The sequence below is a fragment of the Sceloporus occidentalis genome, unplaced genomic scaffold (assembly GCF_023333645.1).
Source record: "Sceloporus occidentalis isolate IW3139 unplaced genomic scaffold, rSceOcc1.0.p SCAF_3, whole genome shotgun sequence".
NCBI classification, from domain to species: domain Eukaryota; kingdom Metazoa; phylum Chordata; class Lepidosauria; order Squamata; family Phrynosomatidae; genus Sceloporus; species Sceloporus occidentalis.
This window is the reverse complement of record NW_028316983.1, coordinates 38,141,834-38,167,986: the sequence shown is the minus strand read 5'-3', so window position 1 is coordinate 38,167,986 and position 26,153 is coordinate 38,141,834. Positions and strand designations below refer to the sequence as shown.

Sequence of the window (26,153 nt, the reverse complement as noted above, 5' to 3'; positions counted from 1 at the left end):
CCTTTACAAAAGTAGTGTTTATAACGAGTGTTCATATTAAATTAGTCTTTATGCACCAGTTTCCATGCTCAAGATATTTTTTACTATATTGACCTTTCATTGACTATTTAAAGTCATTTTTTAAAGAACACAAAGGTACCTGAAACTTTATTACCAACATATATTTAAAGTTAGAATTTCCTTTACTATTGTAAATTTTGCAGTCTTGAACATTATACTGTGACCTCTGCAAGATAACAACAACAATCTAGATCACAAAACAGCCAGAATCATTAGCCAAACCTCAGTGCCCCAAGAAGTCATGACACTCAATGGTTTGCTACCAGGACATTTGCAGAAATGGCAGTATTTAGGGATTTTCCAGGGAATCATAAAGTTACCATTATTTCAATTACATTTCCAGAAAGAAGTTATGCATTTACAAATACAATATAGAATGTTCTATGACATGAAAATAATTTTGTGTGATTCTAAGCAGACATACAAAACAAATAATTAAAACTTGTTGTTTGAAGAAGTTATGAAGAAGTGAGCAATAATAAGTGCTGAAGTTCTCAAGGTGCTGTATGTCTTTATTTGGATCTCAAGGTTATGCTGGGATACGTACTCCTTGGGGTTATCTTAGGATAACTGATTCCTGAGAAACACCAATAAGATCAAAGACACAGTCCTAGCAATCCTCATACTTGCCCTTTAGTATGTAAGATTTCTTAAGATAAAGGCCTCCTACCTGGAGCAGTCAATGTAAGCCATAATCCAGCAGGATAATGAATTTGGTAGCCAAAAGATGTGTATCAGCAAGGCTATTCACTCGTTGTAATTTATGTAACATTTGATGTGAGCAAAATTTGTATATAGCAAGCCAAAAAAATTATGTCTCTAATAATATTTCTTAACACTGCCAAAACAAGAAACAGAACTGCCATAACATTACATTATCTAAGTTATCCCAAGTAACAAACCAGGGGCATCAATCCTGGCCTGCCTGACAATTCTCAAATATACATGTGAATTATTTAGAAGAAAGAGACACTACAGGCAAATTACTCAGTATCTGCTCACCAGGGTTTTAAAAGAAACATAAGAACATGACCACATATACAATTTGGGGGGAATACTGAAAAACAATCAGTCTCATCTCAATGAGGGTAGCAAACTATTTGTTGTTGCTGTGCGCCTTCAAGACATTTCTGACTTATGGAGACCTTAAAGCAACCCTATCATGGGGTATTCTTGGCAAAATTTGTTTAGAGGAGGTTTGCTATTCCCCTGAGGCTGAGAGTGTGTGACTTGCCCCAGGTCACCCAGTGGGTTTCATGGCTGAGGAGGAAATCGAACTTTGGTCTCCGGAGTCATGGTCCAACACTCAACCCACCATTATTATTATTAGTAGTAATGGTATCTCACTTTTTCTCCAATTGGGGGGGTTCAAAGCACCTTACAGTCTACTATGCCAAGCACATCTTAAAAAAACAAAAAACTACTGTAGAGGTCTGGGGACTCATAGTCTTTTTAGACTCCAGTGCAAACCTCAGCCTTTTCCAACTCTAATGCTGCCACTCTGGCCCTAGAAATGAAATCAACAGCACTCAGGTACAACAACAATATAAGCAACGTTTTCATATGCAGCGGGCAGGGTAACCAGGCGTCCTCTTTTCCAGGGCATGCCCTATATTTCAGCTGCCTGTCCAGGAGGAATTCCAAAATGTCCTCCATTTTGAGCAAAACTAAGAAGCATGAATTTAGATGTATATGAGCGGTCTTAGCTTTTACAGTGGGCCTTTGGTATCCCAGGACCCTCCGCCCCCATGGATGCTCAAGTCCCATTAAACACAATGGTGCCCCTTATATAAAATAGCAAAATCAAACTTTTCTTTTTAGAACGTATATATTTTTGACTATTTTCAAGCTCTGGATGCTTGAATCTGTGGATACGGAGGATTGGCTGTATTTGTTCATCTCCTACACTTTTCTTGAATGTCCTTCATTTTGCAATACTTTGTCCTCCTTTGCAGTGAAGACATCTAGTCACCCTGAGCTTCACAAGGGATAGCTAGCCACTGTGCTTGGGCCTGCAGCCCCTATAAGGCCGCATCCACACTGGAGAAACAATGACTGAGAAACAATAATCCGGTTTGAGCTCGCTTCAACTACCACAACCTATGGAATTCTGGGAGTTGTAGTTTTATAAGACATTTAGCCTCTCTCTGGTCCAAAACACACTGCAGAATAATCCAGTTTGAGACCAGAGCTCTCTGACAGAGGAGGCTAAATGTCTCACAAAACCACAGTTCCCAGAATCCCCTAGCAATGAGCCAGGGCAGTTAAAGCAGTCTCAAAGGGCATTATTTCTGTAGTGGCTTTTGGACCTCTGGGGCCACAACATATTGCAATTCCCAGGACTGCACAGCATTGAGCCAGGGCAGTTAAAGTGGTGTTGAACCGGATTATTTCTTCAGCGTTTTGGACCTATATTAGATGTGTCACGTCTCACACATTTGTGATCATTTAACATTTAGGTGAAGGAAGACTAGGATACCTGAACTGCTTGGAGTTGAAGTTCTGGAGCGTTTGTGTGCCCTCTTTCCTGACTGAATCTGCTCTGGAATCTAAAGGCACATCTGCACTACAGACTTAAGGCTGCATTCGCACTGCAGAAATAATTCAGCTTGACACTGCTTTAACTGCCCTGGCTCAATGCTGGGGAAGCCCCGGAACTGTAGTCTTGTGAGAGATTTAGCCTCTGCTGTCAGAGATAGCTCTGGTTCCACAACAAACTACAATCCCCAGGATTCCCTGGCACTGAGCCACTGAGCCAGGGCAGTGAGAGCGGTCTCGGACTGCATTGTTCCTGCAGTGTGTTCTGGACCTAAATCAGCTTCAGGCCGCATCCATTATGGCTGGCTGTTAAGTGGATGCAGCCTAAAAGTCCTTCCATACCTTCACAATGAAGGGCACACATACACACACACACACACGAGGAAGGAAGGAAGGAAGGAAGGAAGGAGAGAAGAAAGGAAGAAGAGGAGGAAAAGAAAGAAGCAAAGGAAGGGGAAGAGAGGAGAGAAGGAAGGAAGGAAGGAAGAAGAAACGAAAGAAAGGAACTAAAGGAAGGAATGAGGGAGAGAAGGAACGAAAGAAGGTAAGAAATAAAGAAGGAATGAAAGGAAGGAGAGAAGGAAAGAAAGAAAGGAACTAAAGGAAGGAAGGAGAGAAGGAAGGAATGAGGGAGAGAAGGAACGGAAGGAAGGAAGGAGAGAAAAGAGGAAGGAGAGGAAGACGGACGGAGGGAAGAAGGGAAAAGGAAGGAAGCACAGGCCCTGATGCGAGGCCGCCCTGGGCGCAGCCTGCCCTTTCCCCCAGGTCCTCCGCTAAACAAAGCCAGACCTAGCTGTGTGTGTTATTCCTTATTACTAGACCGGCTCCAAAGGCCCAGAGTGACCCCCGGTGCGAGGCCTCCCCTTCCCCCGGGCGTCCTTTCGCCGTGTCCCCGACGGCGGGGGCTTCCAGGGTGCTGCCTCCGCCTCCTCGCCCCACGGCTCCCTCGGTGGGTCCCTCGCAGGCCTGGTCCGCCTGGGCGGCTGTCACGGACCCACTCACCTCCGGCGCCTCCTCACCTGGCGGCGCTGCGGGGAAAGCCGTCCTCCTCCGGAGCGCCGGAGAAGAAGGAGCCCAGCCAGGAAGAGGAAGAGGAAGAGGAAGAGGAAGGAGGACTGTGGGGAGAAAGGCGGCCCAAGCCCGAAGCTCCGGGGCACCGACCCTCCGACCCGGCCGAGGCTCCGCCTCCGGGAAGGAGGGAGGGAGAGGGAAGGAAGGATGGGGCTCACGTGACACGGCGGCTGCGCGCGACGCTTCTATGGCGAGGGGGCGGAGGCGACGCGCATGCGCTCTGGGAACCGTTGCTCGCGAGGACCCGACTCCGCCCCTGACTCCGCCCCCATCCCAGCCGCCATTCTGGAGTTCTCCTCCTCCTCCTTTGAATGACGTCACAAGATCCAATAACCTCCAAACGATATCTTTATGGGGCCAACCAAAGTAGCACAACTCTGCTTGTCCCTCCGTCCTTATTATTCACGAAGGTTCGGGGCACAAGGCCCCCCGTGAATGTGGAAGGAAGTAACAAAAACGTTGTGCTTTTAACCTGAGAGGACACCACTCTAGGAACCTCTAGGTCCTCCAGGGCAACTCCAACAGACACTGACCATAGAGTTGCCCTGGAGGCGCTACAAAGGCCTAGCGGAGTGTTCTCTCTAGGAACCTCTAGGGGTTTTTCAGTGCCATTTTTAGTTAAAGACGACCATAGAGTTGTGCTGGAGGACCTAGATATTCCTAGAGAAGACATATTAAATCTATAAATAAAGCCGCAGACATGGAGGGAAGAGTCACACTGGCTTCTTCTATCAGGCAAACAGGAGAAAAGGAATTAAAGATGTTTGAGTCATCTTAGGCCTGCGTTCTTCTGTTTCTGATCTTAGTTCGCATGGTAAAGGGAGGGCTCTCTGCAGGATGGCGCCTTGCCCTTTCTTTGGCCATGCGGTCACTGGCAGATTTTCAAAGTCAAGGAAATTTAATGTCTATTTGCAATCCAAAGAAGGTATTTCCTCAGAACCCAGCGTGTTTCCTTCCTTCGTGAAGCCACAGAGAACGCTAAACTTCTCAAGAAGTCTTCATGTTTTGCCTCAGGAAAACTTTAGGTGGTCTAGAGGCAAAACATGCCGATCAGTCCCAATATTAGAAAAAATAACTTTACCTTTGTTGGAGGCAGAATAATAATGATAATAATAATATGTTATTTATATACCGCCTCTCCATCAGGATCAAGGGGGCGTACAATAGAAGTAAAAATACAGGGTAAAATAAACCCCATTTTCCCTCCCACCCACAGGACAATTAAAATCCCTTCTAACAGTAAAATAACATCCCCTTATTAAAACGACCAGCAATCAAATGACACAAGAGATGGGTACATAGAATATTCTGTATGGGGGTCCATATCAATGGGTGACCGACTGAGTTCTCAGATGGACATTAAATTTCCTTAAATTTCCATAGGATTCCCCTCTGACGGCTAAAATGCGGTGTCTTAAAATCCAAAAAAAACATCTAGGGGTAGCCGTCTTGGCCATATAGCAAATCCAATAACATCCAAACAATGGCTCCATACAGAGAGGCCAAAATAAAGCTGCTATGGGTCACTTTGGAGGTATGCTGTTTAAATGATGCATGCAGAGTCCAAAAGCCACACCAAAGCCATGATCCAGTCCTAAGGACTGGAGCGCCGCTTTGGTGCAGTTTCCGGACTCTTAGTAGGCATGCACCATTTAAACAGCATACCGCCAAAGTGACCCAAAACAGCTTGATTTTGGCCTCTCTGTATGGGGCCAATGATACCTTTATTGGAACAACCAAAATGCACAAATCCATGTTGCAAGCTTTCAAAGTCACATTGGCTTCTTCATCAGGCCAACAGGAGAAAAGAAATGGAAGATGTTAGAAATTCAGTGTCTCTAACTACATAGGGGCTTGTGGCTTCACAAAGGAAGGGGACATGCTGGATTCCAAGGAAACATCTTCTTTGAATTGCAAATGGACATTAAATTTAGTTGAATTTGAAAATCTCCCCAAAAAAGGGGGAGGTGCCAGTCTGCAGATAGTACTCCCTAACATCTGCACTAAGACCAGAAACAGAAAAATGCAGGCCTATGACTAACATCTTCAACTTCTTTCTCCTGTTTGCCTGATGAAGAAGCCAGTGTGACTTCGAAGGCTTGCAACATATAGTTGTGAATTTTGGTTGGCCCAATAAAGGTATCATTGGATTTGCTATATGGCCAACACAGCTATCCCTAGATGACATAAGAAGAATCCACCTAAGAGGGATACCTTTATTGGCCAACCAAATTGGCACGCTAGACATGTTGCATTTGGGTTGGCCAGTGAAAGGGACATCACTGTTGGGTGGTTTGTTTTTTTTTAATGTCATTGGATTGGCTGCTATATGGCCAACAACCAGAGCTACCTTCGAGGGAGAGATCTGCTGGACTTGTTCCCCTTTCCGACTGCCTGCCATTCCCTTCCATTCCCTTCTCCTTTTGTGCCATGTATTTTTAGATTGTGAGTCTGAGGGCAAGGACTATGTTAAATACTAGAATTGTGGAATTCTAAAAGGTCAAAGACAAATGTGGAAATATGTAAACAGTTGCAAACAAAACTCCATCAATGATACCTTTATTGGTCAACTGAAATGCACAATATACTTGTGTGAAGTTGGAGGCTTTCATGTCCGGCAGCTATGGGGTTTTTTTTGGGGGGTGTGTGTGGATTTTTCGAGCTATGTGGCCATGCTCTAGAACAGCCGTTTCGCAGACATCTGTGGCCGGCACCTTCAGAGAATTCTGGCATTGAAGTGAGTGGGGTATATATATACTGTGTGACTCTAGCACAGTGACCCAGGTCTAGTGACCCAGCAGAGAATGAACCACTAATTAAGTAGACACAAGACCCCCTTTCATATCCTTCCACCCTGAAGCCTTGCCATTCAACAACAGAACAATACACAGATTAACATGTAAATCTTCCCAACCTAGAGTCACATAGTATAAATATACCCCACTCATTTCCATGCCACCTTTCTCTGAAGATGCCAGCTACAGATAGGGTTGCCATAAGTCAGGACCTCCAAACCGGGACAAATGTAGGACAACATTTTCAAATGTAGGACATATTTCTCAAAATGGAGGACACGCAGAAAAATTGGATGATTTTTAAAAAATGTTAATATAAATGCATGTTTCTTAGGCATGATCAAAATGGAGGACATTTTGGCATTATTCCTAGACAGATGGCAGAAATGGACTTCCCTTTCTGGCCAAACCACCCCTCTCCTTTCCAAACAGCCCCCTGCAACCTCCCCAAAAACCCTCACCCCCTCATTTCCCCAGGTATGTCTCAATTTACTGTAAGGGGGGATTTGCGGGTCTGATCTCTTGCAAAATCTTTTTCTTGCCTTTTGCAAGGGAGCAAAGCCCTAAGAAGCACAGGGGCTGAGATGAGGGGGGGCTTAGAGAGGGGGGTAAATAGATAAAGGGTAGATAGAAGGGGGGTTAAATAAGGGGGTTTGAGAAAGGGGTGCTAGAGAAGGAGGGCTGGGGGTACCTAGAGGGGGTTTGGGTTAGATAAAGGGGGATTAGAGGGAGGAGTCAGATAGAGAGGGGTTAGAGGTGGGCTTAGAAGAGACTTAAATAAGGGAGTTAGATAGAGGGGGGTTAGATGGGCTTAAATTCTAAAGCACCAGAGTCGTTCTCTCTGCAGGGCTCTCAGACTACATACACACTGCAGAAATAACCCAGTTTGACACTACTTTAACTGCCCTGGCTCAATGCTATGGAATTCTGGGAAATGTAGTTTGTTCTGGCTCCAGAGCAGAGCTCTGCTTGTTCAGTGCCAGGAGCTGATCTGCCTGTGTAGTTGGGCTATCTGTGAATTTCACAAACCGCTCAGATTCCCAGTGATTGGGCAGTATATAAATAAATCCTATTATTATTATTATTATTATTATTATTAAATAAGGGGGTTAGAGAGGGGGAGTAGATAGAGAGGGGTTGGAGGGGGGTTTAGATGGAGAGAAGGAGGTAGATAGAAGGGGGTTAGAGAGGGCTTAGCTAAAGTGGAGTAACAGAAGGAGAGGGAGTCAGAGAGAGGGTTAGAGAGGAGAGAGGTGTGTGTTTGGGGGGCCTTGGGGAGGGGGCTTCCAATGTCCGACAGGGGCGAGCCTGGGTGGAGCCTGGGGCCCAGGAGGGGCGTGGAAGGTGCCCTTTTGCTGCTCCTGGGTGCCAGCCCCTTCCTCCTCTTCTGAGCCTTGCCGAGGCCTCTTCCTCCTCTTCTTCTCCGACAGCTGGGTCCCTGAGGCGCCCCTCCCCTTTGGTGAGGCAGCTCTCCTGGCGCTTCAGAGCCCCTTCCTTGCAAGAGGAGGAGGAGGAGAAGCCGAGGAGGAGCCCTGCCTGACTAAGCCTGCTCCTTGGGAGGGCTGGCCAATAGGGGGCAAGGCAGAGCGGCAGAGCCCGCCCTCTGCCAGCTCCAGCCCTGCTGTGTTCCCTCAGCTCATCACAGTATAGGGAGGCAGCAGGGCCAGGAGCCGGGCAGCCACCCGGGACCTGAAGAGGGCAGGACGGGACCGGGAACGCCCCCTAGAAAGCGGGGCAGTCACGCCTCCCGCCGGGTTATGGAAACCCTAGCTACAGATGCCGGGGAAACGTTGGGAATAAACTCTTCTAGAACATAGCCACATAGCCCAAAAAACCCACAAAAAACTACTTGTTGCATGCTTTCGAAGCTCCATGGGCTTCTTCATCAGGCAAGATGTTACAAACCATATGAGAAAGAAAAAAACAAAACAATTGGAGATGTTAGTGAGACGCCTGCATGTTGCTTCAGTCCTTAGTAAATGGTATATTGGGGAGGATCTATTTTGTGCAGGCAGGTTTCTCCTTCTAGGTTCTCTCCTAGATTGTTGATATCCTTCTTGAATTGTGGTGCCCAGAACTGGACACAGTATTCCAGGTAAACAAAGCAGAATAGAGTGGTACTACTGCTTCCTTTGATCTGGATACTAGATTGTTACTTATTCTGGTTCCTGTTCTTACATGCCGAAAGTTATCCAATGATGAGATAGAAATGGCAAAATTACAAGCCATGTTACTCTTTCTCAAAGCACCGTTATGCCCACAAATGTCATGCATGGCATTTTACAAGATTTGTTATTATATATATTCTGCCTGTGAGCTAGATAATTTTATGAAGATTGCCATATGAATGCTGTGGGAATAAAGCTGTATGAAGAAATAGTTTGTGAACATGCAATGTTAAACATTATGTGACACTAGTACTCCAGTTACAAGTGAATCCTATGCACCCAGGAGTATATCCATTACACATAATTAGACTTTTTTTTTTAGTAAACATGCATAGATTATGTATTTCCAGGAGCATGCTCAAGAGTAATTAGTTTCAGATTACAGTCATAATATGAAAGTAGAAAACCATACAAGTGACACTTTATCAACATGTACTATAAAAAGAAAACTGTTTTTATTTCAGCCTTTTTGTAATTGGTGGGAAAATGCATGAATACATTTGTTTTCTGTACAATCAGACTCACAGTGGGAATTACAATGCATTTTGTGTTATTTATTTTTAAATAAAGTGATGCTATACTGTAAACATGACATCTTTACATTTGTGTTGATGAACTGTCTGTTTTTCAATGTTTACAACATTTCAAAAAAAAAACCAAAAAACTCTTATCCCCTGACAGAACTGAACAATTGGTTCCCAGTAGCAAAATAAGTTTATGTGGTGGTCCATTCCAGATGTTTTGATAATTATTGAAAGGTATGGGAGCTGGCGGTGGGATCATTGAGGTGTTGCTCTTTACAATTCAAATGTTATTTAACCTTTCACTTCACAAGACAATTTGCTTAGATGATAAAAATGCACTAACTGAAACAACACAGTTGCAGGCCTAAGGCCTGTACATTGGAGTCCTAAGCACTGAAGAAGCTAGTCCTCTGGCGTCCTGCCATAGCTTTTCATCTGACGTTTCTGTGGAACGGAGCGATGTCATGGAGGGACTGCACAAAACCGAGAACCACTTTCTATGAGGACATTTCCTATTTTATACTACAGATGAGATGCCCCACTGTTTTAACTAGCTTCAGATTCATAACTGTGATCCAAAACATACTGCAGAAATAATCCAGTTTGAGGCCACTTTAATTGCCCTGGCTCAATGCTAGGGAATTCTGGGAACTGTAGTTCTGTGAGACATTTAGCCTTCTCTAGCAGAGAGCTCTGGTACCCAGATAAACTACAATTCCCAGGATTCCTTAGCACTGAGCCAGGGAAGTTAAAGTGGTCTTAAACTGGATTACTTCTGCAGTGTGTTTTGGATCTAAGTCTTGTGACTCCATCCTCACAATCATGAATACAGATTAGAATTCCTATTCCATCCATGAGCATGCATTTAATGGGTGATGAAAAAGACCATCTTAACTATGGAGTTTATCAGACAAGGGAAATTGGAAGTATAATCCAATGGCAATCAGAATGCAATCATGGGGTTTAACGTTATTGTGTGATAGACTACCACACGCAATTTCGGGCAATGGGAAGTCAGTCCGAACGTAATCACGGGGTTTCACGTTATTGCGTGATAGACTACCACACGCAATTTCGGGCAATGGCAAGCTATTTTTGGGCAATGGGAAGTCAGTTCGAAAGCAATTCGAATTCACGTAAATTTGCTGAACTAGCGAATTCATGTGAATGCGTTCTGGCCCCACTTTCTTTTCATTCGAAATTAAGAGAAATTCCTCCCATGTGATAACTCCAAGGTTTAACCAGCCTAGGTCTGGGTGCGTGTAGGTTTTCTGAACTGCTGGTTTAGGCCGCAATTCTAACAACACTTGCTGGGTAATCAAGTCCCACTAAATTCAGTGGATAAAATTATACTATTAATGCTGTGGCATACAACCAAAAGCCCACAAACTATTGAGAGGAAATTCAAAGATACAGCTGTGTTAGTCTGTAGAATCATTATGTAGAGAAATCTTGCAGCACCTTTGAGACTAAAGAAAGAAGTTGGCAGCATGAGCTATTGTAGACTTAAGTCTACTTCTTGTCCAAATACATCTGAGGAGTAGATTTAAGTCTATGAAAGCTCATGTTGCCAACTTCTTTCTTTAGTTAGTCTCAAAGGTGCTACAAGATCTCTCTACACATTGAGAGGAAAGGCAGACACCTCATCTCCGTAAGGCAGCGGTAGGTAATCTGGAGTTCCCAGAACACCAAACAATTCATTCCTCACTCTGGCTGCTGACAGTAGCATCGCTAAAGAGGTGCGGGGGATGCAGCCCACCCGGGTGACACCCAAGAAGAGGAGTGACACCTGGTCAGGTCCGCCTCCCACAGGGGGGTGGGAAGGGGTGGACATGTGCCTCCCAAGTCCCAACTTTACTGTGGTGGCAACTTCCTCCTGAGGAAGAATCCACTGCCATGGTGAAGGAGAAGGGCAAATGTACCCTCTTAGGCTTTGGCACAGCCACAGCTACCTTCTCAGGATGAGGCTACTGCTGTGGCATAAGAAAAAGGCAAGCACACCCTTTTGGCTGCCACTGCCCTCGATTAGCCCCCCCCCCCCCCCCACACACACACACAGACAACACCAGGGATGGGGAAGCCACTGGCTGCTGAATCCAAGAGCAGAAAAATCATTGCATTTTGGTGCAAACAAAGCCTTTGGGACCTATGCTGCCTGTGTTCTTCTAAGCGTCCAAAACCTACAAACCACCTTAACAAATTCACCAGCAGAGAGCTGCAAGCACCTTGGGAAGAGATGCATATTCTGCAGCAGATGTGTTGTTTGCCCCTTCACTAGTCCTTGCGGTGACCATTGGAAAGCATGCATGCATGCTGCAGAGCTGGACTGGCTCTTACTTCCTGTAAAGAGCAATGTAGGTTTCTAAGGACTTTGTATAACTGAACTACAGAATCATAAACACTGAAACAGTGATCTCAGTCCTCCAAATTATCCCCATGGTTGTTTCTGCAGTCCTTGGGCCCTGCCAAAAATTGTGTGTGTGTGGGGGGGGGTGGGGGGGGTCCAGTGAAAGAGGTGATTTGCAGCTCCTTGAAGCCTCCAGGATCTGCGAGTCACATTTTAAATAGGTTGCAAGTGCCCCCCACATTTTTAAACATAAACAATACTGGAAGTGGGCTTCAAGCCACTACTGGTTTATTGTTGTTCATTTTTGGCATTTTTATTGACCAAAAATTGGCCCTTGAACTGCTGAAGTTGCATACCCAATGGTAGCTGTTCAGGTTGTTTAAGGAATAACAGAAGGGAAACAATATATGATAAATCCCAACCAAAGATACTATTATTCTGCTGTAATTGTGATTTACCTGTCCTATGTGATAAACTGATCCTGGCTGGGCCATTAGGTCAAACAATTTATAAAGTGTTTCTCACAGAACAGCTCTCTACCTCCAGGAGAATCCTTATTGTTATAGGGAACTACATCCCACGAGCCAGAAAACATGAGTGTTGTTCTTTGATAAAAGTTGGAGATGGCCACACTTTCATAATCCTTGAATCTAGTCAAATAGTTCCAGTGTAGCCTAGGATTATCTGCCTTGAGTGGCAATGGCTCTCCAGGGTTTCAGACAGAAGCATTTCCCAACCTTACCTGGAAATGCCAAGGACTTAGCCTGTGGCCTTTTAGATGGAAAATATGTGACTCTGTGTCACTAAATAGTACTCTTTTCTTGCTTGGTGAGATTTTCAAGAAATGCCAAGGCCAAGGATTAACCGATGCAACGTTTAGGTTGCAAAGGGCTGTGATGTAGACCCCAGTTGATTGACTCGGATTCAAGTTCAACTTAAGTTGCTTCTTGCAACTTGTATATTTTTAGTGACCGCCTTGCTGGCATAATTCATTTTGAGCATCAGGGAAGACCCACCTCCAGACAGTAGGGCACATTTCTCGGAGGGAAGCAGCAAATATACAGTATTAGGCAATGAGCTTGAGATGGAAGGATCCTTCTAAAGATTTTTAAAAGCTTTAGAAAGCTTCTCCAAGGTGTAGTGGGGATAGGCTGCTGAGTAGATCACAATCCCTGCCTCAAGGCCATTGCCTAATTTAGTGTCCCCCCCATGAGAAATGCATCCTGCTTCCTTTTTTTTCTGTTCAAGTTGGTTCCCAGTCTTGAGACTTTACATTAGACCTGGAGTAAAAGACTTGAATGCATCACTGGCAAAAGTCAAACCCTCCACTTGTGTACTTATTTACCCTTCCAAAATGTGATTTTACCCTAATGAGCACACTAAAGAATCCTCTTCTTCAAACTTTTCTCCAGTAAATTGGTATTACATCATAATACACCAACTTTTTAGTACAGTCAGCCCTTCATATCCACAGATTTGATATTCACAGCTTAAATTTTTTTAAAAAAATATAAATTCCAAAAAGCAAACCTTGGTTTTACTATTTTATATAAGAGACACAATTTTACTACCATGTGTATTTAATGGAACTTGAGCATCCACAGATTTTGGTATCCATGGGGGGGGACCTACAACCAAACTGTAGTGGTTTCCACTGTACTCCCTTTGATCCTGTCCCCTCTCCTCCCCTTTCTTTACTTTAAAAAAACTCAGTATAGTCAGCTGTTAAACTAGAAAACAATGTGAAATAACCTTATAGACAACATTGTCATGAAATTTAAATCTACTTCTTTGGGGCAAGAGAGAAAGACGCATACCCCAAATGCCAGTGCAATTTAGAACTGAGTGTTAAACTACGCACTATATTAAAGATGCAGTGTGTCATTAAATTTTACATTCCTTTTTTATGCTGAAATAAGCATGCTGGAGTTGTATTGGGCCTTCAGTGTGCAAAAAACATTCCTTTCCCCACTTCATTTGGCTAAATTACCATTGCTCACCCACAAACATGCTGTGGAAAAATGAGGTGAGGACCTCTTCTAATGCCAATAGAGGAGTTTTTTTAAAGTCCCCAAATAGTGGTGTGAGGTGGGGGGCGACACAGATGCCAAGAGGATGTTGACAGCACCCCTTGAGCTTACTTCAGAATAAAAAAGGAAACTAACATTTAGTGGCATATTGTGCCCTTAAAATATATGTGCAGGCTGACCTTCCTTGAACAACCACAATGCTTCATCTAAATAGCCCCAGCCTATCTTTCACGGTCATGCTAAGTAGAATGCGATTGAAACAACTGACTCTGGGAATTGGCTTTTATATATACATACTGTTAGCACATGCCTAACATGTAAGTTGGTTGGTGTTAGTGGTGCCATAGAAACATTCAAAAATGTTGTGTAGGCCATTAGCTACTTACAATATAACAAGTGAATGAGCCCTTAAACAGTGAATGATTGTAAACTACATTGAGGTCACTGACAGATAGTTAATATTCAGATGGAAAGCATGATCAGTGATGACATCTGTAATGCATTAATATACTGACACACCCCCCCCCAGCCTATAAGGCAGGACCGAGGCATTGTTGACCCTCCGGGGGTTCTTGCTTCAATTCTCAGAAGCCCCAGTCAGTGTGGTAAATGGAAAAGGATTATGGGAGTTGTAATCCAGGGGGCCATGGGGTTCCCTGCCTCTGCTCTAATGGCCCTTTCTTCATTTTAAAACATTTAAGATGTTTTGAGGCATATAAATGTGTCACATGAATAAGACTGTATTCATTGACATCTGGTTCACTGGGAGATAGCTACTCTAGAACATTAAGACAGATGCTAGCAGATATAACAACAAAATATCTACAATAGCCATAGGTTCAGTATTACTTGGAAAACCAACAAGACCAACAAAACCTAGCCATTCCTCTAGTGTGAAATTAATATAGACCAATATTTTTATTCCTCCCCTCCCCCAGTTTCTCAAATGCTATGATGTAATATATTTTTGTAACAATAGATGTTCAGCTGCTCACTGAAATGGCACTGCACACAGATGTAATGGAACTGAAGGCAGGTATTTTCTGCTTCTTTGATTTAGATGGTGTAGATTAGAATTAAGTGGGTTTTATTTTTATCTTCAGGGTAAATAGAGAATAACACCTGCTGCAGCCCACTCCCCCAGGCTTTGCATTTTCAACTGAAAAGGTACATAGAGCTGTATACACTTAGGCTCTGACTGTAAAGTCAAGGCCTCAGCAAAGGCAGCAGCTCCCCAAAGATGGAACCTTCATCCATAAAAGCTATACAGAAGTAGGGCTTTCTGTGTACATCTTAAGCTGAACATATGGGAATAGAGCAGTGGCAGCTTCTGTGTCAAAGGGATGATGAAACCCTTTGACCAAATTTTAGATCAAATTTTAAGGGTGTTATCCAATGTGCTCAACTCTCGGTCTCCTTTATCACTGTGGATGGATCCTTCATAGTTTAGAATAAAATCTAGTGTGGGTTTATCACTCCACTGAGAAGAAGCCACTAGGCACAACTCAGACAGATTTTGCTACCCTGCATTCGATGAATGTGTAATTTTCATAGGAAGAGAATTGTCTGCAGGTGCTCATCATTGCCAGAGAGAACTAGCATATTTTTGCTTATCTCAGGATCATCCTAACATGGGCATCTGTTTATGTTTTAAACTAAGGACAACTGCATCAGCCTGGAAAAATTATGAAACAATCTCCCATGTCTGTATGAGGGTTGATTTCTAGTTTCAAGAAACTGCAGTTGTTCTCATATTATAAATCAGCCCAATAAAGATTGATTTTTAGGCAATTGTGGGATATATACATATATGAAGCTAATATTATTTATAAACATAAGTCAGGTTACTTTGGAAAAAATCTTGATGTTGCTTTATTGACACCAAAGGCATCACTTCAAAGAAAATTGAAAGCTTTTTCATTTTGGGTAGCACACTTTTAATATTAAGTGTAAATTATAAGATTTTTTTGATGTTACATATTTTTTAATCACTGTCTCCTAGTCAGTTTTGGCCTTGGATTCTTCTTCAGTTTAGTGAAATAAGAACTTACCGCTTTAGCATGTTTCATGCAATGCTTATGGTAATTTAGATAAACAAGGGCCAACATCCAGTTGTTAGTTCCAACTAGAGTAGACCTGTTGAATCCATGGGAATTTTTAAATCAGAATTTATGTAAGCTTCATTGATTCATCAGTCAAGTGTAGTTGGAATTAACAAGTAAATTAGGCCAAGCTTAGCTGATGGATTCTGCAAGAAGTCCTCTTCCAATTAATAAAGGTTTGACAGGATATTGGCTACAAATCAATTAAGTTTAAAGTCTGAGCAAGAAAAAAAAACCTACAGTTAAACTTCAGAATATGGAAATATACAATGTCTTATTTTTGCTTTTAACATACTGTACATTAAGAAATATTGAAGAAAGTAACATATGCAATCTTGACTGAGGTTTATAACTTGTCATTTCAGCATAGCTCAAGAGATGGTGAAAATGACTGTGGATGAGCCCGAGTAGTCTCTTTTTGGACCACCCCCCCAAAAAAAAAATCCTTCAAAGTTAATTATTTGAAAATCAGAATATTAGATCACAGCATTTAAGTGGGAAGGTTCTAGGGACTGCCTTGTTTGTTATGTTGGTCCTTGGTTTATAGTTGGATCTCAATGGTATTCTCCAGGAAATAAGTCAATATGTTGAAGTGGACCTGTAGCACTATAGAAAACCAAAGAACTAACAACAGTTTGAATTATTTAGTACAAGATGACACTGAATCTGCCTGAGTTCATTCTGCATTAGAATTTGCAATATTATTTCACTGGTAGACTAGAAACAAACACAGGAAAACTGAAGGTCATCTTCTCCCAGTGACTGGTGATAACGAAAACACTATGAATTACATAGTGTATGGTGTTAAAACACTTGATGTGGCATCCACAACTTGTTGAAATCATTAGCAAGAATCTGTTAAGTCTATACTATCAAGAGGATGAATGAAGTAACTTCTCCCCTTGCATCAGATAAACAAAAAGAAGATTTAAAAAATTACATTGATATATGAATAGAAGACAATACTATTAGAACAAGTATGCTGGTACAATCACTTGATTCACAGAGAATATTCAAGAATGTCTGGAAATTGCCTCATATTCTCCATTCAACTTCTTGGGAATGAATCATTTGGAAAAGAGGAAATTAATTATTAAAATACAGTATCAGAAAAAATATGTTCAATACAGAAAGATTTTCTGCCTAGTTTTCAACACACTGAGGTTAGGGCCTGTATTGGTAAAATGCCTTTAGGATTAAACCACTCATTCTCTTGGTCATTAAAGACAGAGGTACCATTTAAAGAGCCCAGAGTAGTATTTGTGTAAACTCAGCTCACCATGAATTTTAAACTTATACACATATATACATAGCAGGTGGTCAAAAAATGTGCCAGTCACTCATTCCTAATAACTGTGCCATTATAACTCAAGACGTGCCAGCTCAAAGACAAGACTCCTTTTGCTGGCAGAAATGCCATCCTGTCAGAAGAACTGCTCTTCTGACAGCTGATCTCAGAGATCTGCCAACAACCAATCTGCCAACAGAACTCTAATGCTTATGATCTATAACCAGAAGAATCATAAAGCAGGCAGAAAAGGAGTGGGTTAAAGAGGAGGTAAATTAAGCTAGATCAAACCTCCTTTAGCCCTGCCCCTGGGACACAACCACAATACCTACACAAAATTAGGTCATGATGACGATAGTCCTAATTAATTTCCAGTGTTTCTAAACTGAGACCAGTTCAGTTTAAGCATAGCTTCAGCTGGCCCATTGTCAACTCAACTGACTTTTGGCTATCTTGGGTAATTAGGATGCATTCTAAGTAGGACTGACTGCTTTTATTTCTTTTTTTCTTTTCTTTCTTTCTTTTTTCTTTTTTAACAAAAAAAGCAACACATATTTTTGTGTTTTTACATTTTCCTTACAAGGAAAACATCAACATCAACATTATTTTAAACTGCAAAACTGTTCCAGAAATTGAAGGGTGAGGAATTAATGACATTACAGATATCAACCAATAGGCACTGTCCACAATGATATCTTCCCCTTTTAAATTCATACTCGTGGAGCATCCTTCTTTTTAAAAATCCAACAAACTTGCCTTATAATGGTAATAGTATGTGTATTTACAAAGTGGTGAGTCTGCTTCCACCACTCTCAAAATGGTAAGTCTGAATATATCAAGTGGTTAACTTCTTGCATGTTCTCAGTGCGTAATTTGGAAATATTTCATCATTATGCATCAAATGAGTGGAATCAATCCTAGACAGGGTGCTGTCAAAATTATACCCACTCCCCATGTTCCTATTTATAATAATGCCTGAGATTCTTATAACTCAAGATCATAATAACAAACATAAAATTCTAAGGGCTGTATTGTGCCTTTTATCAGCCTTCACTGCTGCATTGTTTTTGTACAGAAGTGCTGGGAGGGGGGGTCTATTTAACAATGTAGAAACCCACAACAAACACTGTTTGTTCCACATTGCAGGGCATTGATAACGGGATTGTTTGGGAACATGCGCAATGTATTTTGGAAAAAGCCATTTTTATGAACCAGCCCTGGCAGGAGTTGCTACAATATTGTAGCTCCTGCTGCATCCATACTTCTTGGGTCTTTTACACCAATTATGAAGTTGTTGGTTCTTCTAGCTCCATGTACCACCGACAGGACTTCGACTCTATTCACACGTTGACCTCTGCCTGTGAAGTAGTTGATATCTTCTTCAGGAAACTCACCTAGGGAATTTTAGAACAAAGTTATTTTCATTGAACATGATTCACTCTATAGCCTTCCCTTAGGAGTGGACCACAATACTATGCTTCCAAAGCACTCTTTCACACCCCTTTCCTCTTACACATACTCCACATATGAAAGACTAGCAGTGGAATCTTACTTTAGCAATCCCCAAAGGATGTTAGCTTTTGGTCAGCTAACTCAGGAAATATAGGACTGACAGAAGATCCAAGGGGTTCAAGAACAAACAGTCGTACGTAGTCCAGGTGGTAAAAAATGATCTGAGTTTACCAGCAGAAATTTGCAAAAGAACTAAGATTGGTGTTGTTTCCAACATTGGTCAAAGAGGTTGCCCTACTAATAAAGGTGAAGGCTCCAGACTCCATTGAGCTTTCCAGCTGTTCTCCATCAAGGCATTCATAAATGTGCCCTTTTTCAGCAGGCCTTGATGGTAGGTGTACATCTGATGGGGATACTCTGGGCTAACTTCTTTTGCCAACACCTTTTGGGGGTGGGGGTGGGAAAATCCTTATCCTGTTTGGGCATTGCACTGACTTGAGCAACAGAAGAAGGGCTTGGGAGAGTCTTTGACTGTCTGAATGGGTAACTGCTGGATCTCCTCTCTTTCAGGCAGGCAAGATAAGGCTTCTTCCTTGTCTAATAATGAGTCTTGGGCCACATGACAACCAAATCACTATATAGTGGGCCCTCCATATCCATCAATTCTACTATCCTGGTTTCCACCAGCCACAGCTTGAAAATACATATTTTTAAAAAATCCAAGTATAAGTCTTTATTTTGCCATTTTGTATGTTATGGACACCATTTTACTACAGCACTGTATATAATGATATGAGTATCCATGGATTTTGGTATTCACATGGGGTCCTGGAACCAAACCAAGAGCCCACTGTATTTATGTAGTGGTATGGATACCAAAATGTGTATCTTAGGGAAATTACATTTAATATACCCAGTGATTTAAAAAAAAACCAAATTCAAACATTTCAGAAAGGAAAAAAGTACATTCCTTCATTCTCCCCACAATAAAATTGAAAACAGAAGATTGCAAAACAATAATAACAACAACACATTGTTTATGCTATTCTGCAGATGGAATAAATTACAGTGCTTCAGGATCTTACACTAGTGATGGTTTCCTGACAGAGTATGGAAGTAACATATTACAAATAACATTTAACATGTTACTTTTTGAGTCACAGGAGACAATTAATCATTTCAGGTTTTGCTTTGGGATAGAGGTAGACGTGTTGAATCTCTGGCAACAAAGAGAACTATAAAATCTAATAAATTTTATTCTGGCATAAACATTTGTGGATTATACGTCACTAACAGATCCAGGAGACTAGATATAATCTCACATAGCATGTGATGGGCCTGGGAAGCAGACAAAAATGTGCATTCTCATGGGCATTGGAAGATGGATGGAAAAGCACATCCTCATCTTCATGATGTAAAGCAGATGGCACTCATGTTAACTGATGACTCGCTAATTAAAATATTTCTATCCCATTTATGCCTGCTGAAAATATGTAAGGTTATCACAAATCATTACATATAAAAGTGATGAACACAACACAATAACAGAAGTAAAAAACAGAAGCAGGAAGGTTAATCAGCCATGGTAGGATAAAGCTGTGAAGGGCAGCTCATCATTGTATATATCAAATCTAATTCAGAAAGAATGGCATTTTGGCATGGAGCCTAAAAACAAAGGGCTAAGATGTGTTTCTTAGTGAAGCCCAAAGCCTGGGTGCCACTACAACAAAGATCGATCATGTTTGCCTTATTTTACATGACAGCAAGAAAAGCCAGTTTAAGACCTTTTACTGCTCATGGAACACAAGACAGCATCTAACCCCACCTCATTTGATGTGCAAAAGCCAACTGGATTCTCAGTTGAATCTTACTTCAGTTCTGTGATGTGACAATGTCCTTTACCACACCTAAGATGTTTTTAAAAACATTTGTCCTTCCACAACTGTGTCTGCACATGTATTTTTCATACAACATAAGCATAATAACAGAAGGCTGTACTTACTATCAACCTCCAAGACATTAGACTGAAGCTCTGGATGAAGCCGACCTAGTGATAGACTCTCACTTAGGTTTTTGTTATATGTTAAAACATTCACCAAAACCTGTCAAAAAAGGGGGGGAAATCAAAATATTAAAAGTGTTAATAAATTGTTAGCAGTGAGATCCTGAGTCTTTTTTAGATGTTCAAAATTAAAACCAGGCATAGGGAAGAGATGTTGCTGGACTGCAGCTCCCTCATCCCTCACCATTTGTTATACTGGATAGGTCGGATGAATCTTGCAATCTGACAGCATTCAGAGGGCTATGCATTCTACACCTTTAGTGTATCATATGTTGTTTATTATGATCATAAACATCATAATTATTATCCTCCCACTTTCCCCCCCAAATCCGTGACTCAAAGCATCCTAAGATGCAGGAGCATCTTAATCGTAATGGCAAGGTCAAGCCCTGGACATGCCTGACACAGGTCGGAGGGGATACTTGTATAGTGGGTTATGTATATACATTGTTACATGTGTCAGTGAAAATAATGTGGACCCCACAGTTTATTTCCGTACATATAGGTCACTTTGAGGAGCAACCCTCCAATGTGTCAGAATCATTAACTGTGTCAATGGATGACATGCATTATATTGATTATTATCCTTCCACAAACATATACACTTTGATCATTTTTTTAAAAATCTATTAAGACAGGAGTTTGATAACATAGAAGTTAACACTTATCCTAGTTTGGAAACTGACTATATTGAATTGTGGTTCTTGCAGTGAAGCCTCTGACACCAATTGAGCTGGTGTGATAGACACAAAGTGTTTCATTAACATTCCAACTGCACAGAGAACAAAGGTTAACCAACTTACTTGAGGAAAGGAAAAGATGTCAGTTTGGCTGGAAATCTGTAATCTCAGACAAGCACTAGAGATGGAAGTTGTGTACTTTGTGGGGTAGGTTGAAGACCTAGAAGAGCCTCCTGGGAGATGGGGAAACTAACAGATAGGAGTCACCCTCTGAAGCACACAATAGGAAACAGACTGCTCTAGACCTACAGTATATGTGCGATCAGGATTAAATGATTTGTGGAAAATCATTTGTTCTACAAGAAAAAGAGGGTTTCAGGATAAAGATTAAAGTTGAACCCATTACCAAATATGCTAGCTTTCTGTGTAGAACAGAGGTGAATAACATATGGCCCTGCAAATGTTTGGGATGTTAAGTTCCATTAATCATCCTCATTGACCATGCTAGGTGAAGATGCTGGGAGGGTGGCAAAAAGCTCCCACTAACATGAAGGAATATGCTGTAAGGAGTAGCATCAAGCCATCTGAACTGCTATCTGAAAAGAACTGCACCGTTGACCCAAGACATTATTACTGTCAGAAACAAAGCACAAATAGAGCCTCCCTAATTTAGGCCAACAATCTTTTAAGACATCTTGCTTTTTTGCACATTCAGGTGCCAGTTCTTGCCTTCTTCTAATCCCCCTCTCATGGTCATTATGCCACTTGGTGCAGGGCACTTCATTTTAGAGCAGGGCCAGGAAAAGCCTGCAGGCTTACTGCAGTGCTCAGAACTAACCTGTGTAATGCTGCTCAAAGCTCTGTCTCCACCATTGGCTCCCAGACAAAGGTAGGTTCCACACATTCCTTCTGATGGCCGAACAACAGTAGGCAGTAAGAAAGACAAAGGCCTTTTTCCTGGCTGTATATAATTCCTCTGCAGGAAAACAAGAATGTCCAAAAATTATTAAATATATCAACAGGGAGCCCTCTTCCTGATCCAGGTTTTTGCTCCTGTGCATTAACTTTATGAAAACATGGTCACCTGAGTACTAGAACATGCTGTGAATAAGGCAGCTTTCTCTACTTGGCACCCTCCAGATGTGTTGGACTAAAACTCCCATCATCCCCACCACTCAGCCAACAGCTATGTTGTCTGGGGATGATGGAAGTTATGGTCCCACACATATAGAGAGCACTAGGCTGAATAAGGCTGGAACGGGACATTGTTCACAGACCCTCCTCAGATAGCATCACTTTGTACTAGCTTTAACAAACTTCACTGAGAACATCTGTTTGCCTGTTGCCACAAAAATAATGAGTTTTACGGTATCTTAATGGCACCTGATGAAGTCCACAAAAGCAGGTATCAAATAAAATCTCATCTTTTAATATGCCACAAAATTCTTTATTTCTGCTTTCACTGCAGGAACTCCAAGGCTCTTTACAGAATAAATACAGTGTCCACTGGAAGATTGGCTATGGGCTGAAGATGGTTTTCAGGTTAAGACAGGGCTCAGTCACAGACTGACCTTTTTCTCAGCTGAACAAGGAATGTGCACAAAGTAGTATCCTTTGATTTCTAAGTGGAATGACCTGAGATCTATCTGAACTATATATATCAGTTTTATACCAATTTAATTGTCATGGCTCGATCCTAAGGATTCCTGGGGTATGTAGTTCAGGGGAGTACATGAAGCAGAGAATTCTAAATAGCTCACAAAACTACAAATTCCAGGATTCTGTTGGATGGAGCTAGAACAACTAAAGTAATATGAAATTTAAACTTTTATTTATTGCAGATACACTCTGGGAAGGTATATCGAAGGCTAGCTGTGTTGGCCTTGTAGCAAAGTACAGTTTTCAACAGCTATGCCTGATGAAGAAGCAAGTGAAGCTTAGAAAGCTTGCAATGTGCATTTTGTGTATTTTGGTTGGTCCAAAAATGGTAACACTGTTTTATGATCTGGGAGTGTATGGACAGTGTTATTACACTGTCTAGGCACTAGGCGGTATTGGATTTAATTTTATTTGGGCTCCTTTAGTGTGTCACTTCTGTTCTTATTTAGGAGAGGCAACAAAATGCTTGAATAATGGTTCTTCCTCAATTAGTGTTTTCAAATTAGAGATACAATTTTTCACTTTGGATGCATGTGGGTCAAAACATAAATGTACTTGCATTTTGAGATATACTGTTACGCGAAAGATTCTGCTACACATTTTACTAAACATTTCAGCTCACTTTTTGTACACCTAATCCAACAAGGATTTGCTGGTAAAAGGGCTGTAAGGCCCTATAAAAACCATTTTATTCTCTTCAAAGGAGGTAGCAGCTACAAAATTTGAAAAGGTCAAACAGTCCAGCTAAAAGTAATAAGTTCCATCCAGTCACTCTCAGAACAGACTTACTGACATCAGTGGGATTTAAATTAGAATTTGCCCCATTGATTTCAGTACATCTGCTCTTGAATTAGAGTATGTCTAAACTGCATAGTTTCAGCAATTTGATACCATTTGTTTGGTATCTAGCAGAGGATTTGGTTCTGTCCAGTTGGATCCTCTGCTAGAGAACTTTACTGCACTTGCTTAAACTACAGCCCTTAAGGTACCCTGTGAAAAAGGATTGGGAATGAGGAGGATAATGCTTTAATTATTATTAAAGCAAATCCCTAAAAGACAAAATATAGAAGTCAGCAAGACACACTATTTTAAAAAGCCACCTTGCAGTCAGTTCCTAAAGGACTCTCAGATAGAAAAGTTTTCATTTGTCAGTGACAGGACATCCTTACGAACAGAGTTCCAAAGCCTAGGAGCAGCCACCAAAAAGGTTAGATCCAACTCAGTTTCTCATATATTAATGTGATTTTTAAAAATGTAAATGGTCTAAAACCATATACATCAGAGAAAATTAGAGGCTCCTAAACCTAAATTATCTTGGCTACACTCACACTTCATTAATAGGTTGTATCATATTTACATAGTTATTTCTCTTTGCATTATGCATGTCAGATTGATTTCATAATTTATTACCAAGCCTGGAGAGGAATGATCCTCTGTTTCATTCATCCAAGAAAAATCCAGCATCTGACTGTTTAGAAGAATTCCAGAAGAAGTCATTATTCCACTTCCAAATGGACGGTTCAAGGAACTGAAGAGAAATGCAAAACTTGATGAGACTCAGAATCTTTCAATGTCTTTCCTGGACAGAAACTTAGAAAGTTCAACTTTAAAAAAATAACAATTTATAGTTTCTATCCCAAAGTATTTACTATTATTTTAAAATGTAACTTGAATTTCTATTTCTTGGAATACTTTTCAAAGAAGTAGCTGTGTTAGAACATTAATGCATGAGGCACTAGTGATGGAAGTGGAGTGGAATCACAACATGTGATTCCTCCCATTTTCACACAACGTCAGCACTCATTCATTGCTGACCAGTTATCCTATTGTTACTATTGTGCAGTTTCACATTAATGAGAGAAACCTGTCAATAACCGCCAATATTGTTACATTCACACAATTATGCAAATGTGAATTGCTTTAGTGCTAGAGTAGTGAGACTGTGCAGTCGACGTCGTGAGATTGGGCATGTCCTGAACCAGTCTTGAAAACTTAACTCCCTGCTTCTGTTATGTCATGAAGCATCCAGTTTAGTGAAGATTTTCCCAGGTTCTATTGATTCTGGACAAAAGAGTGTGCTGCTATCTACAGAACCACTGACTCTAAAACTTAAAACAACAACATGGAATTCTAGAATCCTGAATCAGAAATGAGTTGCCCAAAGAATCTCATTATTACCAGCCTGATCTTGTCATTGCAAGATTCTGGAAGAATTTTTAAAATATAACATAAAAATCCATGTGCAAAGCAGGGGGAGAAAGGCAGGTAAAGGCTGGGGTAATGTATATTGTTTGGAAAACCAAGACCAGAAATGTTGGTCACAAAGCCAGAACTATCATACTATTAAAAGGTAATGCAGAAATAAATGTTTTCATAGCATTACTGTTACCACTGTAATCACAGTTAAAGAAATTGCATGAATATACAATGCTTTTCTTCAACCCCCCCCCCTCCCTTTCTTCTTCCTTTTTATGTTTCTCAGACATAACTGGTCTCTTTTAGTTAATTTTAAACAAAAACAAACAGTACAAACTACTCAGCATACCCTTCTTCTGTTCTGCTCACTGTCATCTCAGCACCCACAGCAGAGCATGTGGCAGCAGCATAAGGAACAACACGAATAGTTGAGCCATGTCATATTTTCCCTCTAATATTTAGTGCTATCACACCAAGTTACTGAGGCAGAAATTCCTGCAGTCTTCCTGCAGAAATTCCTCCCAGTAATATGTTATAGAGAGCCAGTATGGTCTACTGGTTTGAGCACTGGACTCTGAGACCAAGCTTTCAATTCACGGAGACCCACTAAGCGACCTTGGGCAAGTCACACTCTCTCACCCTCAGAGAAAGTCAAAGGCAAACCTCTGAGCAAATCTTGCCAAGAAAACCCTGTGATAAGATTAACCTTAGGGTCATCGTAATTGGAAGGTACAAAACCCAACAACAAAATATAAGTTTTTAAATAAATAAGAAATGTTATTTTTATGAGTTCTATCCAAATTTGCTGCCTTGGGCCACTTTCTCACTCTGTCTAATGGTAGGACTGGCCCTGTTAATTGGTATTTAGAAACAGGAATTATCTTTCCCAGTATGGTCCCTTCTGAACTTTAGTAAATAAAAGGGTGTGGTGCAGGGTTGGTTACCTTACAACAGCAACAATGTAGTCATCTGGTCCCATGACAAGAACTTGGCTAGCAGAAGGTCCACTTTCCATGGGAAAATATGGGATGTGAAGCTCAGAAGGGAAAGGCTGGGAATCAATCTGTTGACGCAGGAAGTTTGCCTTGGATTTACTACATTGACAGAAAAGAGGAGTTTTAAAACAGATCAGAATAAGGGAAAATTGCTACATTTTAAAAATTCATTCCCCAAATAAGTCA

The 26,153-nt window shown here is 41.3% G+C and overlaps 2 protein-coding genes across 4 annotated transcripts in view; both read right to left on the bottom strand.

The window, feature by feature from the left end:
- NCOA6 (nuclear receptor coactivator 6) overlaps window positions 1-3,696 on the bottom strand; it is a 59,929-nt gene extending 56,233 nt beyond the window's left edge. For 2 of the 3 annotated variants that reach the window (XM_089514057.1, XM_089514059.1), the window contains exon 1: window positions 3,601-3,690. The gene's annotated coding sequence lies outside the window, so the exon portion shown is untranslated. Of the gene's footprint in view, window positions 1-3,600 lie in introns of all 3 variants that reach the window. The other variant, XM_089514058.1, reaches the window with a different exon arrangement.
- A 7,026-nt stretch (window positions 3,697-10,722) lies between these two features.
- Window positions 10,723-26,153, bottom strand: part of GGT7 (gamma-glutamyltransferase 7) — a 50,526-nt gene continuing 35,095 nt past the window's right edge. Inside the window, exons 11-15 of the mRNA XM_089514056.1 lie at window positions 25,917-26,066; window positions 24,187-24,304; window positions 21,956-22,093; window positions 20,378-20,477; window positions 10,723-18,317 (exon numbers count right to left, since the gene is read on the bottom strand). Coding sequence (XP_089370182.1) covers window positions 18,154-18,317; window positions 20,378-20,477; window positions 21,956-22,093; window positions 24,187-24,304; window positions 25,917-26,066 — 670 coding nt within the window. The 3' untranslated portion in view covers window positions 10,723-18,153. The remainder of the gene's footprint in view (window positions 18,318-20,377; window positions 20,478-21,955; window positions 22,094-24,186; window positions 24,305-25,916; window positions 26,067-26,153) is intronic.